This window comes from Haliotis rufescens, unplaced genomic scaffold (genome assembly GCF_023055435.1).
Source record: "Haliotis rufescens isolate VD_foot unplaced genomic scaffold, xgHalRufe1.0.p SCAF_66, whole genome shotgun sequence".
NCBI classification, from domain to species: Eukaryota; Metazoa; Mollusca; class Gastropoda; order Lepetellida; family Haliotidae; genus Haliotis; species Haliotis rufescens.
In genome coordinates, this window is record NW_025964357.1 from 255,034 (window position 1) to 270,607 (window position 15,574).

General features: G+C 48.8%; 3 protein-coding genes across 3 annotated transcripts; all 3 read right to left on the bottom strand.

The window, feature by feature from the left end:
* Nucleotides 1–3,098: 3,098 nt before the first annotated feature.
* Nucleotides 3,099–3,617, bottom strand: LOC125375989 (angiomotin-like). The gene has a single exon (XM_048387126.1). The coding sequence runs from the start codon at nt 3,615–3,617 to the stop codon at nt 3,099–3,101; it is 519 nt and encodes a 172-aa protein (XP_048243083.1).
* Nucleotides 3,618–5,054: 1,437 nt separating this feature from the next.
* Nucleotides 5,055–6,605, bottom strand: LOC125375990. Its single transcript, XM_048387127.1, has one exon. It carries the CDS (start codon nt 6,603–6,605, stop codon nt 5,055–5,057), a length of 1,551 nt encoding a protein of 516 aa, XP_048243084.1.
* Nucleotides 6,606–10,596: 3,991 nt separating this feature from the next.
* LOC125375991 lies at nt 10,597–12,977 on the bottom strand. The gene is made up of 3 exons (XM_048387128.1): nt 12,144–12,977; nt 11,495–12,049; nt 10,597–10,683 (listed from the first exon to the last, which is right to left on the bottom strand). Exons 1-3 carry the CDS (start codon nt 12,975–12,977, stop codon nt 10,597–10,599), a joined length of 1,476 nt encoding a protein of 491 aa, XP_048243085.1.
* Between the last annotated feature and the right edge of the window lie 2,597 nt (nt 12,978–15,574).

Sequence of the window (15,574 nt, forward strand, 5' to 3'; positions counted from 1 at the left end):
ACGCGTTGACCTCGTCTGTGGGGAATATCTTACGCCTCGTCTTTCGTACATGCTCGTAAAGATAAATGGTATTAGATATGTGTGACCAATGAGACTGCCTTTGATAGATCTATCAAATGATATTAGAAAGAGTGAAAATCCTCCAGTAAATGTTATTGGGTTGACTTGTAAATATCTGCGTCTTTCGTAACCAGTTACTTGTATTCTTCCATTTAAAAAAACCGCTTGACAATAGCTACAGAAGCTTTTACTTGTACCATATTTATCTCCTGAATAAATGTCTCAAGAAATTGTAAGAGTTGACAGGTATGGCCATCCTGTGTGACTGTCACGTGAAAACTGAATACAATGCCATGTTTCGAAACTATTAAATAACGTACAAAAACACAAAACAAATCTAACACATGTTATTCCTGAGCATACAGCACTGAAAACGTATACTAGCATATTTTGTGATATATAGATATCGGTGTACAGTTTGTTATTGCTTCGATTTTGGTTGTTGTGTAGCTTGGGTATAACATGGATACAACTTGCAGTGATTCTCGATAAAGTGCACATAATCTGTATGATAATAGCGTGCAGAATGTCCGCATCGACGAAAATTTCACCAACATTATTTTCAAAATAAACTGTAACCTAGTGCTGACCATATGAGTTTGAGGGATCTGTCTTGGCAATACATCCCTGTCTGACGGGACATCGGCCCCTTTACTCCACGACACACACCTCCTGAGTGTGGGGTCACTGTCAATTGCACACAACAGCTGTCCATGGTTCATAGTTTGAGTGTGAGTGTTGGGCTTCTTTATATCTTTATTATGTTTACTTGGTAAACACGATGCCAACCTGCACCCCACCCCCTCTCTAAAAGTGCAGGCGACTAAGACATAGAATTAACGTTGACTACTCGTAAATTCCAACTTGAATTGTACCTCCAGTCTCAAGGTAGCTGACCTGAGATAGTTGCCACCAGTGGATATACAGAGGCCACAGAGGCCATTTTCACTTCTTTCTCATATAAGGATATAAGGCATTCGACTTCTCAAGCTCTTCGTTATGTGTGAGAATTAGAGGAGTGTTAGATCAGAACAATGCCAAGTGATGACACAACGACTAGCGTCTTATTAACCGTCATTCTCCAGCAACCTGCCTTAGTTACGTACGTCATATATACTAACACACAAACTATTACTTGTTAGTAACAAGTTACCCCTTCGGCATCGAACGTGATCACTCGCTGGGCGCCACCATCTTGAATGGAGGGTTTCTTTCGTGAGATCGCGTCTATATTTACAAACTAACTTTTAACATTTTAACAGCAGTTTTTACTATCAGTTTACATACTTTTAGATACACATCTTGTAGATTGATGGTATACTCCTGACATCGGACATAAGGAAAATGGATGTACTGTATCCAAACATCTTGATTTCAATGTCTTTTCAGTTTTCACCTGAGATTAAAGGCATATTCTAGGATGGGTCCACATGGGGTGAGGGGTATGGGCAATAAAGGCTCGATTGATGAGATCATCGTTCCTTCCGCCAATCGGATCTTTGGAAACCAGATCAGCTAGTGATGTTCCCTAGTCAGGATAGTTGTGACTGAAGCTGTGAACATTTCGCATCTGCTCCATACTTGAGAAGAGTTTCCATGATAGCTTTGTAAGGATAACCTCCATTATTGGACCTCATATGTTGTCCTTGGAAGTGGACTGACACTTGCGACCCTAGGGACCGTAAGTTGTGTATTGTTGAGCTGTCGAGCTGTCGTCTTTCTTTTACTCACGCAACGCACCTACTTGTAAGGGACTATTTTCTCTCCTGTTTTGCGTTTTATAGCTTTTCCTCTCTTCTGAGCTGCCGCAGACATTCCAATGCAATACGTTTTTCGGAACTTTCCGCGACTTGATGGGGTCAGTACACCGTGGGTCGAGGGCGTCCTTTCACTCTGGGTTCCATCGACACAAATATGCGTTGGAAGCTGTCCACTGTGTGGACTGTTGTTCGAATAAAAGTGCACACATTAATCGTAAGTGACAGTAGTAGTTGGTAGCATCGTTCTCGAACCGCTCCTGGCTTCTGATTGGTAGGTGGGGTCACGTGATCTCTGATGACGTCATTTCCGGTTTCGGTTTGCTCAGGGCATTGTGGGTCATGCGTGCGCCTCCAAGATGGCGGCACATCCGTTTCCGGTGGCGTGCGCACCTCCAAAAGGGCGGCACATCCGTTTCCGGGGAGGAGGGGGAAACCCAAAGAAGCGCTCGTACAATGTGAAAAGATCGACATTGAAAGAAGCGCATATAAAATCCTGCATGTGTACCTTGCAAACGTGATGTACTTCATGTTGCTATGCAAACGTGATGTCATGCGTGTCTTCAAACACACGTTGTTCCACAGGATTATTTATCATATTTAGTATTTTATAAGGAGAGAGAGAGAGAGAGAGAGAGAGAGAGAGAGAGAGAGAGAGAGAGAGAGATACGTGGTGTTTGACTCGTGTCTCCAGGCACACATGATGCCACTCGTGTACACCACCATACATACCAACATACATACATACATATTTTGAAACATGCTGTCACGCGTAGGCGTGTGCCTCCAAGAGGACGAGAGGGAGGGTGTGGGTTCTTTTGGATTGTTGTTGTTTGTGTTGGCAAAGCAAGCAGGGTGGGTGTCGATTAGTCTGAACATCATGTTGACACCATGACGTCTTGCATGTCACTGACGATGTGATAAGACTCCATCCCCTGTTTGGGCTGACTGACACCAGGCAGCTGATCTTTCAAGCATGAGCCTTTTTTTTCTTTTATCTATTTTTATATGTTATTCTTTATTTTATTTCTTCACTTTGGTGTGCACAGCCATGACAGACAGACAGACAGACAGACAGACAACGTAGACGACATCTCAACTCAGCCCCTACCCTCGGTTCAGCATCCTGTTGGAGTTGAGATCAATCAAGACACAAAGAGTCAGTTCAATTTATCCCTGTTTAATGATGACACCTAACACACTTCAACTTAGATACAGGGCAAACAATGCGAAACAATGCGAATAATGCGAAAAAGTGGATGACAAACTTCGTCATCGTCATCACACAGGTAGCCTGCTCAATGTTGCAACGAGTGCTGCAGTTGCTGCTGCTTCTGTTGGTGAAGGTGTTGCTGCTGCGGCTGCTATTGTCGCTCTGTATAGTGCTGAGATGAGTTCTGGTGCTGCTGCTGCTGGTGAGGATGTTGTTGCTGCTGCGGTGGCTTCTGCTGCTGCGTGGAGTGCGTCGAAGAGTTCTGTTAGTGAGGGTGTTGCTACTGGTGCTTCTATTGCTGTGGGGGTGGTGGCTGCCATTGCTGGTGCCACTGGTTTTGGTGTGGATGCTGATGCATCTGAGGTGTCCATCGGTGATGGTGATGGTGATGGTGGTGGTGGTGACTGCGCTGAAGTTACTGCTGTTACTATGGCGACGAGTGCTGCTATTGCTGCTTCTACTGCTGTGGGTGTGGCGGCTGTGGCTGTTGCTGCCGCCCAGGATAGTGCTGAGGCGAATTTTTCTGTTGCTGCTGCTTCTCGGGGTGTCCCCTTCGATGCTCTCACACCTGCCGCGCATTGCGCCATCTGTAGTGCATTGATGAATACTTTTAGTGAGGGTGTTGTTGCTGCGTCTGCAGCTGCATCTTCTTCTGCCTGTGTGGTGGCTGCTTCTGCTGCTGCTACGGGTGTTGTTGTTGGTGTTGTCTGCTATGAGTACTGCTGCAGAAAGGGTGCATGTGACGTTACTATTTCAACGAGTGCTACTGCTGCTGCTTCTATGGCTGCAGGTGTTGCTGCGGCGGCTGCTAGTATCGATGTCCATAGTGCTGAGTCGAGTTGTTGTGTTGCTTTCACTGCTTCTGAGGGTGTTGTTGTTAGTATGGGTGCTGCTTCTGCCGCTGCTGATGCTGCGATGAGTGCTGAGAAGAATACGTGTGTTTCTTTTAACGTTCCCTCTGCTACCGCTGCGGTGAGTGCTGCGACGTGTGGTGCTGCTGCTTTTTTGGCTGCTTTGAGTATGGATGCTGTGAGTGCTGCTGCTTCAGGTGTTGGGGTTGACTTTTCCACGTAAAGTTCCATGCTGGGGATGCAGATGCCATACCCCGGAGGCAGAAATGTGTCCACAACACTCTTTAACTTCTCATGCATGCAGTCATGGGAAGCTTTGTACAAGGCGCTTATTTTCATCATCTCCCAATGTAGAACTAGCCACTCCCCAGGATGTCCGCCATTGCACGACGAAAATGATCGCCATTGAGAACGTCCTCGCCCTTGTCCCCCTTCTCCTTCTTCTACTGTTTGATGGTGATGCGGTAGTAGCCATTGTTGTCATACGGTAGTAGTGGCCGGAAACATGATGGTGTTGTTGCTTGGACCGTTCAGTGAAAAGTGATGGCCAGGGAACGTTGGTCGTATTAAAAGGCACTGACACCCTGCTTTCTGATTGGTCGGTTCCGGGGCCTGGTCTGAGTCAATTTTTCCAAACTGGACCGACCCTTGTGTTTCTTTTCCATAGGGTCAGGCTTGTAGCGTGAGAGAGAAAGCACAACCTCATTTTGACCAATCAGAGCCCAGCATGGCCTGAGCACGGCCTCTGATGGGTCGACAACCCAAGCTTCTGATTGACCAGATTTCGATCTGGTTTTTCTGTAGGTGTCCATGTCGATTCAGTTTCGATCCGTTGTTATGAAATAAACAAAATGATTTAGTCGTCTCTGTACCCAAAGGGAAGCGTGTCTACAGGTAGCCCTGTGGTTTCATCATAGACGAGACGTCGCTTGTCGTACACGGTATGATAGTCTTTTCAGGTGGGTCGGGTCACAAGAGCGTTTCCGTGCCGAGGTCCTTTTCGAATGATTTGATGAAGGTAATACAAGCTGATTTTCTCCCCCTCCTTCCGAGGCCGTTGTCCCAGTATCAGTCCTTTCATGGTGTCAAAGTTGAGTTGTTGTTCGTTTCTGTAATTCAAAGTGAACCCTCACACTTTGCAGGTCGTGCGCGTTCCATCCAGTCTGGGGTTCATTAACTCATAGCCATAGTTTTTGGGGCCTCCTGACACAAACGTGTTGATGGTGTTTCCGTCCAGTTCATCTGTAAACTCACCCAACGAATGGCCCAGCTCTGGATTCGTGTAGTGGGGTCGATGAATGTAAATGACACTGTCCGTGTCAAAGTACAAGACCCTGCGACCCACCAGGGCAAGGGTCTCGTACAGCTTGAGACGTGCTTGGGCAGTGACCCAAGCAGCGATGGCAACATTGAAATGAGAATGAGGGGTTTGGAATTCTTCCTCTGGGTATAGGTCACTTCCACCATGTGTTCGTTGACAACGGTGACATCCTCGATGGTATTGCGTTCATTCCTCCACAAGGCAAAGTCCTGTACAGGATCGTTCATATAGATGTTGTGACTGTAGTCTAACCGTTGTCCAAACTTGCCCCAGAGCGAAGTCAGTTGCATCTTGGCAATCGTGCGAAGTCTTGGGTTTTTTTCGATGCGGTCCTTGTCCAACCCAATGCCTTCTTTGTCATAGATCTCCTGGATGTAAGCGCCGTGATCCGTACATCCCTCGGGGTATCCGCTGGCTTCGAGCTTCTCCTTGAAATGACGATCGATATAAGTGTCAAAGAGTCTTACTTGCTGGGTGTCGGGGTCATGCTGTGCAAAGGTGTCAAAATGCCAAACATCGTAGATCTGAAGCACCTGGTAGTCATACTTCTTCACGGCTTCATGCAGTTCTATGGTGGCGTACGTACCCACCCTTGACCCCTCTTTGTCCGTGTGCTTGCAGGGGGAGTCTGACCAGGTATCGGCATACGTAAGGCACAAAGGACAGAGCAGTTTGCCACCGGATCTGTAGGGCAGTAGCGGATGATAGAGTCGTTTCGGGGGTAGGACACGACATTGGATAAGTCCTTTCAGCTCAAACAACGTGTCCACAGGTGGTTGATGGAGAGGGGTCGAGTGTCCCATGGGAAATGCTCCGGTCTTACAAATGATGTACTTGATGGTTTCATCTTCTTGGGCTTCATTGGCATTGGTGCGTCCTCCATAGAAGGCGTCGCGAGGGTTGAGCGGTCCAGGGATGTGGATACAGGGGGGTCCCTGCAAGAAAGCACGCAGAATGGAGTTCTCCTGTTGCATTTTTGTAAACTCATGCTCCCACAGGGTGACGATCCGTTTCACCTCAGGGTGTTGACTCAAGAGACTCAGGCGGTAGCGGGTGTTTGTATAACGTGCTCCCAACGGCGTGCCCAGGACGGGATGAGGTTCTCCACGTTGGGTCTTGTGACAGGCTTGACACCCATGCCAGAAACACCTCAGGAATTCGTAGATGGTGCCTGTTGCTCGATCGTAGCCATCCACATTGTACTGATTATGGCCCACTCCACACGTGAACTCTTTTTCACCTCCATTCCTAGCGTGCTGGAGGTGCAGATTGGGGTCCGTCTCCATCAGATAATTTAACCAGTGCATACAGGCCTGGGAATAGTTTCTCTTGGGTTGGTAGCCTTGAGGTGGGAGAATGGCAATGGTATTGGGTTTCAGATCGTGTTTTCGGAAGGATTTCATGGTGAACGCAGAAGCTGTCATCACCTCTACAAAGGGATCCATGCGAACCGACCTGATGGCGTTCTGTGGGAAGTCAGCGCATCCCCGTCTCAAAATGTCCACATTGCTCTGGCAGTAGGCTAAAAGTTCTCCTTGCAAGTCAAACAAGGCTCCTTCTTGCACTTTTGGGTGTGCCACTGGAGGAAGGCAGTTCTTTCAGCCCAAAGCTCTTTGGAAATGCTTTCAGTGGGTAGGGTATGAAATTTAAACTGTCTTCGAAACACAAGCGTCCCAGGGTCACCTGCAAAATCTGTTGTCCATTTCGAATCTTGGTGGGGAGTTTCACCAGAAGGGGGTACAGGCCCTTCAGGATCAAGTGCAAATCATAGGATCGTGCATTATGTGCCATCACATAAATGCGGTCCTCCTTCTGGACCGTAGTGGTGGTGATGTTCTTGTTCTTTGTCTTCTCCTTCCCCTTTTCCTCCTCCAACGGGGTGGGTGCGTCAACTTCCATGGCATCCTCCCCCTCCACTTCCGCCTCCTCCTCCTGGGGTGATGAATGTCGTTGACGTTTTGAAGAGTGCTTTCTTGAGGGGGTTCAATCCCGTTTTCTTTTCCCAAGGCGTCCTGTTGTCCCCTTTCGTGCTGTTGCCCCCTTGTGTGTGCTGTCCTCCTCTTCCTCTTGGTTCTTCTTCTTGGCCAGCATTGTCAACCGGACACACACATCATGTCGCGTGGTGGGGCCTCGAAACACGATCTCGCAGCTGGCACCATAACCTTCTTCTCTCCATGGACAGTGTTCACACAACTCCTTGCTCACTTCACTGATGCATCGTCCAGATCCTAACTGCACCACGCACAAATTTGGAATGTGCTCCCCCGTGTCTTGCATGCATTCAAAATCATAGAACACATATTTGACATTGTCTCGTATTTGATGTTGTTCCTCTTCCCCCTCTTCCCCCTCTTCTTCCCCCTCCTCTTCCTCGTGGGCTTCACGGAGGTAAGCAGGGATGTTCTTCATCTGAGCACTCATGGTGAGCCATGGGGGTCTCCAAGACGTGGACCAGCTGAAAACAGTTCGGGCACCTGTGAATCAATTGACAGGCGCTAGGTTTTCCCTCTGACGGTGACTGAAGATGTTGAGTGTAACAGTGTTGATTTGGGAACCAGCGTTGACATGTCAAGCAAGGGATCCCGTGCTCTTCCTTGGGTCCGCAATAGCTAGAGTGGAAGCAGCGGTGGCAGTGGTATTGCTTGGTGAAGGGATGGTTTTCGGGATGGTCGTAACGGTGGTCGCAGCGTTCGCAGTAATAGTTAGACGCATAAAAAGCTGACATGGAAGTGATCACATCGTAGTGCTGATCATGATGGTATAAATGCAGCACGGTGGCGGTGGGTGGAGCCTCATCACACTTGTACAACAGTCTCTGGTCCACCTCTTGACTGTAGACTTTCAGTTGATAATTCATGTGGGCCAAGGCGCCGTCACACGCGTGCTAGGTCGTCCAGGCCCTGACAGGGACCTTCAGGCAGGCCAAGACGCCGAAAAAAGTCCCGTGCCCGTATGCCTTGAACGTCGACTCGATCCGTTCTCGTCAGTCTCATTCACTGGTTGGTCTATTCTGGGGTCAGAGGGTTGGGCTTCTGGGCATAATGCTGTGCCACCACCAGGGCCCGTGCCAAACAGCATTGATCTTCGTTCTTGATCCGTACAATGCCCTTTTTACGTTTTAAAAGTCCAATCACGTTTTTCAGACGGTCACCTGATCCTGATTCTGATCCTAGCCTGTCGGGATCTGCTACGTGTACTAAAGTCACAACCATGGTGGCCTCAATGTTCAGGCTCTCGTGTAGGTCTACATACGTACTGTCATGCGTGTCTCCGTGCACACGTCATGTACTTCGTGTTGCCATGCAAACGCGGTGCCACGCGTGACTACAAACACACGTTTATTCATAGGATGATGACGTTGTCATTTGTTCACCCACGCCGAGGTGTCGACACTCGTGTGGGTTGACATGCGTACTGTCATTCGTGTCTCCATGCAAACATCATGTACTTCGTGTGTTTCCATGCAAACGTGATGTACTTCATGTTGCTATGCAAACGTGATGTCATGCGTGTCTTCAAACACACGTTGTTCCACAGGATTATTTATCATATTTAGTTTTTTATAAGGAGAGAGAGAGAGAGAGAGAGAGAGAGAGAGAGAGAGAGAGAGAGAGAGAGAGAGAGATACGTGGTGTTTGACTCGTGTCTCCAGGCACACGTGATGCCACTCGTGTACACCACCATACATACCAACATACATACATACATATTTTGAAACATGCTGTCACGCGTAGGCGTGTGCCTCCAAGAGGACGAGAGGGAGGGTGTGGGTTCTTTTGGATTGTTGTTGTTTGTGTTGGCAAAGCAAGCAGGGTGGGTGTCGATTAGTCTGAACACCATATTGACACCATGACGTCTTGCATGTCACTGACGATGTGATAAGACTCCATCCCCTGTTTGGGCTGACTGACACCAGGCAGCTGATCTTTCAAGCATGAGCCTTTTTTTTCTTTTATCTATTTTTATATGTTATTCTTTATTTTATTTCTTCAATTTGGTGTGCACAGCCATGACAGACAGACAGACAGACAGACAGACAGTCAACGTAGACGACATCTCAACTCAGCCCCTACCCTCGGTTCAGCATCCTGTTGGAGTTGAGATCAATCAAGACACAAAGAGTCAGTTCAATTTATCCCTGTTTAATGATGACACCTAACACACTTCAACTTAGATACAGGGCAAACAATGCGAAACAATGCGAATAATGCGAAAAAGTGGATGACAACCTTCGTCATCGTCATCACACAGGTAGCCTGCTCAATGTTGCAACGAGTGCTGCAGTTGCTGCTGCTTCTGTTGGTGAAGGTGTTGCTGCTGCAGCTGCTACTGTCGCTCTGTATAGTGCTGAGATGAGTTCTGGTGCTGCTGCTGCTGGTGAGGATGTTGTTGCTGCTGCGGTGGCTTCTGCTGCTGCGTGGAGTGCGTCGAAGAGTTCTGTTAGTGAGGGTGTTGCTACTGGTGCTTCTATTGCTGTGGGGGTGGTGGCTGCCATTGCTGGTGCCACTGGTTTTGGTGTGGATGCTGATGCATCTGAGGTGTCCATCGGTGATGGTGATGGTGATGGTGATGGTGATGGTGGTGGTGGTGACTGCGCTGAAGTTACTGCTGTTACTATGGCGACGAGTGCTGCTATTGCTGCTTCTACTGCTGTGGGTGTGGCGGCTGTGGCTGTTGCTGCCGCCCAGGATAGTGCTGAGGCGAATTTTTCTGTTGCTGCTGCTTCTCGGGGTGTCCCCTTCGATGCTCTCACACCTGCCGCGCATTGCGCCATCTGTAGTGCATTGATGAATACTTTTAGTGAGGGTGTTGTTGCTGCGTCTGCAGCTGCATCTTCTTCTGCCTGTGTGGTGGCTGCTTCTGCTGCTGCTACGGGTGTTGTTGTTGGTGTTGTCTGCTATGAGTACTGCTGCAGAAAGGGTGCATGTGACGTTACTATTTCAACGAGTGCTACTGCTGCTGCTTCTATGGCTGCAGGTGTTGCTGCGGCGGCTGCTAGTATCGATGTCCATAGTGCTGAGTCGAGTTGTTGTGTTGCTTTCACTGCTTCTGAGGGTGTTGTTGTTAGTATGGGTGCTGCTTCTGCCGCTGCTGATGCTGCGATGAGTGCTGAGAAGAATACGTGTGTTTCTTTTAACGTTCCCTCTGCTACCGCTGCGGTGAGTGCTGCGACGTGTGGTGCTGCTGCTTTTTTGGCTGCTTTGAGTATGGATGCTGTGAGTGCTGCTGCTTCAGGTGTTGGGGTTGACTTTTCCACGTAAAGTTCCATGCTGGGGATGCAGATGCCATACCCCGGAGGCAGAAATGTGTCCACAACACTCTTTAACTTCTCATGCATGCAGTCATGGGAAGCTTTGTACAAGGCGCTTATTCTCATCATCTCCCAATGTAGAACTAGCCACTCCCCAGGATGTCCGCCATTGCACGACGAAAATGATCGCCATTGAGAACGTCCTCGCCCTTGTCCCCCTTCTCCTTCTTCTACTGTTTGATGGTGATGCGGTAGTAGCCATTGTTGTCATACGGTAGTAGTGGCCGGAAACATGATGGTGTTGTTGCTTGGACCGTTCAGTGAAAAGTGATGGCCAGGGAACGTTGGTCGTATTAAAAGGCACTGACACCCTGCTTTCTGATTGGTCGGTTCCGGGGCCTGGTCTGAGTCAATTTTTCCAAACTGGACCGACCCTTGTGTTTCTTTTCCATAGGGTCAGGCTTGTAGCGTGAGAGAGAAAGCACAACCTCATTTTGACCAATCAGAGCCCAGCATGGCCTGAGCACGGCCTCTGATGGGTCGACAACCCAAGCTTCTGATTGACCAGATTTCGATCTGGTTTTTCTGTAGGTGTCCATGTCGATTCAGTTTCGATCCGTTGTGATGAAATAAACAAAATGATTTAGTCGTCTCTGTACCCAAAGGGGAGCGTGTCTACAGGTAGCCCTGTGGTTTCATCATAGACGAGACGTCGCTTGTCGTACACGGTATGATAGTCTTTTCAGGTGGGTCGGGTCACAAGAGCGTTTCCGTGCCGAGGTCCTTTTCGAATGATTTGATGAAGGTAATACAAGCTGATTTTCTCCCCCTCCTTCCGAGGCCGTTGTCCCAGTATCAGTCCTTTCATGGTGTCAAAGTTGAGTTGTTGTTCGTTTCTGTAATTCAAAGTGAACCCTCACACTTTGCAGGTTGTGCGCGTTCCATCCGGTCTGGGGTTCATTAACTCATAGCCATAGTTTTTGGGGCCTCCTGACACAAACGTGTTGATGGTGTTTCCGTCCAGTTCATCTGTAAACTCACCCAACGAATGGCCCAGCTCTGGATTCGTGTAGTGGGGTCGATGAATGTAAATGACACTGTCCGTGTCAAAGTACAAGACCCTGCGACCCACCAGGGCAAGGGTCCCGTACAGCTTGAGACGTGCTTGGGCAGTGACCCAAGCAGTGATGGCAACATTGAAATGAGAATGAGGGGTTTGGAATTCTTCCTCTGGGTATAGGTCACTTCCACCATGTGTTCGTTGACAACGGTGACATCCTCGATGGTATTGTGTTCATTCCTCCACAAGGCAAAGTCCTGTACAGGATCGTTCATATAGATGTTGTGACTGTAGTCTAACCGTTGTCCAAACTTGCCCCAGAGCGAAGTCAGTTGCATCTTGGCAATCGTGCGAAGTCTTGGGTTTTTTTCGATGCGGTCCTTGTCCAACCCAATGCCTTCTTTGTCATAGATCTCCTGGATGTAAGCGCCGTGATCCGTACATCCCTCGGGGTATCCGCTGGCTTCGAGCTTCTCCTTGAAATGACGATCGATATAAGTGTCAAAGAGTCTTACTTGCTGGGTGTCGGGGTCATGCTGTGCAAAGGTGTCAAAATGCCAAACATCGTAGATCTGAAGCACCTGGTAGTCATACTTCTTCATGGAGTTCTATGGTGGCGTACGTACCCACCCATGACCCCTCTTTGTCCGTGTGCTTGCAGGGGGAGTCTGACCAGGTATCGGCATACGTAAGGCACAAAGGACAGAGCAGTTTGCCACCGGATCTGTAGGGCAGTAGCGGATGATAGAGTCGTTTCGGGGGTAGGACACGACATTGGATAAGTCCTTTCAGCTCAAACAACGTGTCCACAGGTGGTTGATGGAGAGGGGTCGAGTGTCCCATGGGAAATGCTCCGGTCTTACAAATGTAAGGATAAAGGGAACAAATATTGATGTACTTGATGGTTTCATCTTCTTGGGCTTCATTGGCATTGGTGCGTCCTCCATAGAAGGCGTCGCGAGGGTTGAGCGGTCCAGGGATGCGGATACAGGGGGGTCCCTGCAAGAAAGCACGCAGAATGGAGTTCTCCTGTTGCATTTTTGTAAACTCATGCTCCCACAGGGTGACGATCCGTTTCACCTCAGGGTGTTGACTCAAGAGACTCAGGCGGTAGCGGGTGTTTGTATAACGTGCTCCCAACGGCGTGCCCAGGACGGGATGAGGTTCTCCACAATGGGTCTTGTGACAGGCTTGACACCCATGCCAGAAACACCTCAGGAATTCGTAGATGGTGCCTGTTGCTCGATCGTAGCCATCCACATTGTACTGATGTTGGCCCTCTCCACACGTGAACTCTTTTTCACCATTCCTAGCGTGCTGGAGGTGCAGATTGGGGTCCGTCTCCATCAGATAATTTAACCAGTGCATACAGGCCTGGGAATAGTTTCTCTTGGGTTGGTAGCCTTGAGGTGGGAGAATGGCAATGGTATTGGGTTTCAGATCGTGTTTTCGGAAGGATTTCATGGTGAACGCAGAAGCTGTCATCACCTCTACAAAGGGATCCATGCGAACCGACCTGATGGCGTTCTGTGGGAAGTCAGCGCATCCCCGTCTCAAAATGTCCACATTGCTCTGGCAGTAGGCTAAAAGTTCTCCTTGCAAGTCAAACAAGGCTCCTTCTTGCACTTTTGGGTGTGCCACTGGAGGAAGGCTGTATGTTCCGCGGGAGACATGCCATCGGGATCGTATATGATGGCTGGTGGATAGGGGCCTCTGTAGGTCTGGTTGGCTTCAGTATTGAAAAAGTGTGGAAAATACCCTTTCTTCAGTTCTTTCAGCCCAAAGCTCTTTGGAAATGCTTTCAGTGGGTAGGGTATGAAATTTAAACTGTCTTCGAAACACAAGCGTCCCAGGGTCACCTGCAAAATTTGTTGTCCATTTCGAATCTTGGTGGGGAGTTTCACCAGAAGGGGGTACAGGCCCTTCAGGATCAAGTGCAAATCATAGGATCGTGCATTATGTGCCATCACATAAATGCGGTCCTCCTTCTGGACCGTAGTGGTGGTGATGTTCTTGTTCTTTGTCTTCTCCTTCCCCTTTTCCTCCTCCAACGGGGTGGGTGCGTCCACTTCCATGGCATCCTCCCCCTCCACCTCCGCCTCCTCCTCCTGGGGTGATGAATGTCTTTGACGTTTTGAAGAGTGCTTTCTTGAGGGGGTTCAATCCCGTTTTCTTTTCCCAAGGCGTGCTGTTGTCCCCTTTCGTGCTGTTGCCCCCTTGTGTGTGCTGTCCTCCTCTTCCTCTTGGTTCTTCTTCTTGGCCAGCATTGTCAACCGGACACACACATCATGTCGCGTGGTGGGGCCTCGAAACACGATCTCGCAGCTGGCACCATAACCTTCTTCTCTCCATGGACAGTGTTCACACAACTCCTTGCTCACTTCACTGATGCATCGTCCAGATCCTAACTGCACCACGCTGAAAACAGTTCGGGCACCTGTGAATCAATTGACAGGCGCTAGGTTTTCCCTCTGACGGTGACTGAAGATGTTGAGTGTAACAGTGTTGATTTGGGAACCAGCGTTGACATGTCAAGCAAGGGATCCCGTGCTCTTCCTTGGGTCCGCAATAGCTAGAGTGGAAGCAGCGGTGGCAGTGGTATTGCTTGGTGAAGGGATGGTTTTCGGGATGGTCGTAACGGTGGTCGCAGCGTTCGCAGTAATAGTTAGACGCATAAAAAGCTGACATGGAAGTGATCACATCGTAGTGCTGATCATGATGGTATAAATGCAGCACGGTGGCGGTGGGTGGAGCCTCATCACACTTGTACAACAGTCTCTGGTCCACCTCTTGACTGTAGACTTTCAGTTGATAATTCATGTGGGCCAAGGCGCGTCACACGCGTGCTAGGTCGTCCAGGCCCTGACAGGGACCTTCAGGCAGGCCAAGACGCTGAAAAAAGTCCCGTGCCGGGATGCCTTGAACGTCGACTCGATCCGTTCTCGTCAGTCTCATTCACTGGTTGGTCTATTCTGGGGTCAGAGGGTTGGGCTTCTGGGCATAATGCTGTGCCACCACCAGGGCCCGTGCCAAACAGCATTGATCTTCGTTCTTGATCCGTACAATGCCCTTTTTACGTTTTAAAAAGGCTTCAAGTCCAATCACGTTTTTCAGACGGTCACCTGATCCTGATTCTGATCCTAGCCTGTCGGGATCTGCTACGTGTACTAAAGTCACAACCATGGTGGCCTCAATGTTCAGGGCTTTGTTGGACTATTGGACTTTTTTCACGGCATGCAAAATATCTAACCCATGGAGATCGTCAAAGCGACGAAAGAGAATCCGTATGGGGGTGTTCAAAGCGGGATGATCGATACCTAGACCAATACGATCTCCCTTCTGGCCTGACATCTGTTGTTAAAAGTCATCGATCACTCTGTCAAATAAAGCCGGCAGTTCAATGGGAACGCAGTCCGGTGGTATGGTGTCCAAGTAGTCTGAGTTGAAAGTCAAACGATAGGTATGGTTAGCAGTTCTTAACCGCCTGGAGCGTGTGGTGTCTTTCCTCTCCAAACGATAAGGTGTACTCTGCTTGTCCGTCATGGTGGCGATGAGTGCCTGATGAACATCAGCCCTTCCTTTATATACACAAACAAGACGATCTATTTATAGAAGGTCTCTGATTGGTCGAAAATCTGACCAATCAGAAGTCAGCACTGACCAATCAGAAGACAGCACCCAAGCCGAGTTGTGCTTTCTCTCCCATGGAAAATACATTTTTTTCCTATGAAAAAACCCCAAACACAACGGTTGGACCAATTTGGAAAACTGAGGCTCAGTCCAGGCATCGAAACGGATCCATCGGCGTGTCGCGTTTTGGAGCCATCAAAACAGGGGCCCTTTCGATCCGCTCTAAAAGTTGAAAAAATGAATTGTGTTGTGTTTTTAGGATTGAGAAATCAGCATGCTCACACCAGGGAGAAAAACAGGATAAAAAATGATTACCCATCAGAAGTTTGGGCTGTCGTCCAATCAGGAAACAGGGTTACAGTGTCTTAAATAGGATAGACACTCTCTGGTCATCACTTTTCCTATGGAAAAGAAACACAAGGGTCGGGCCA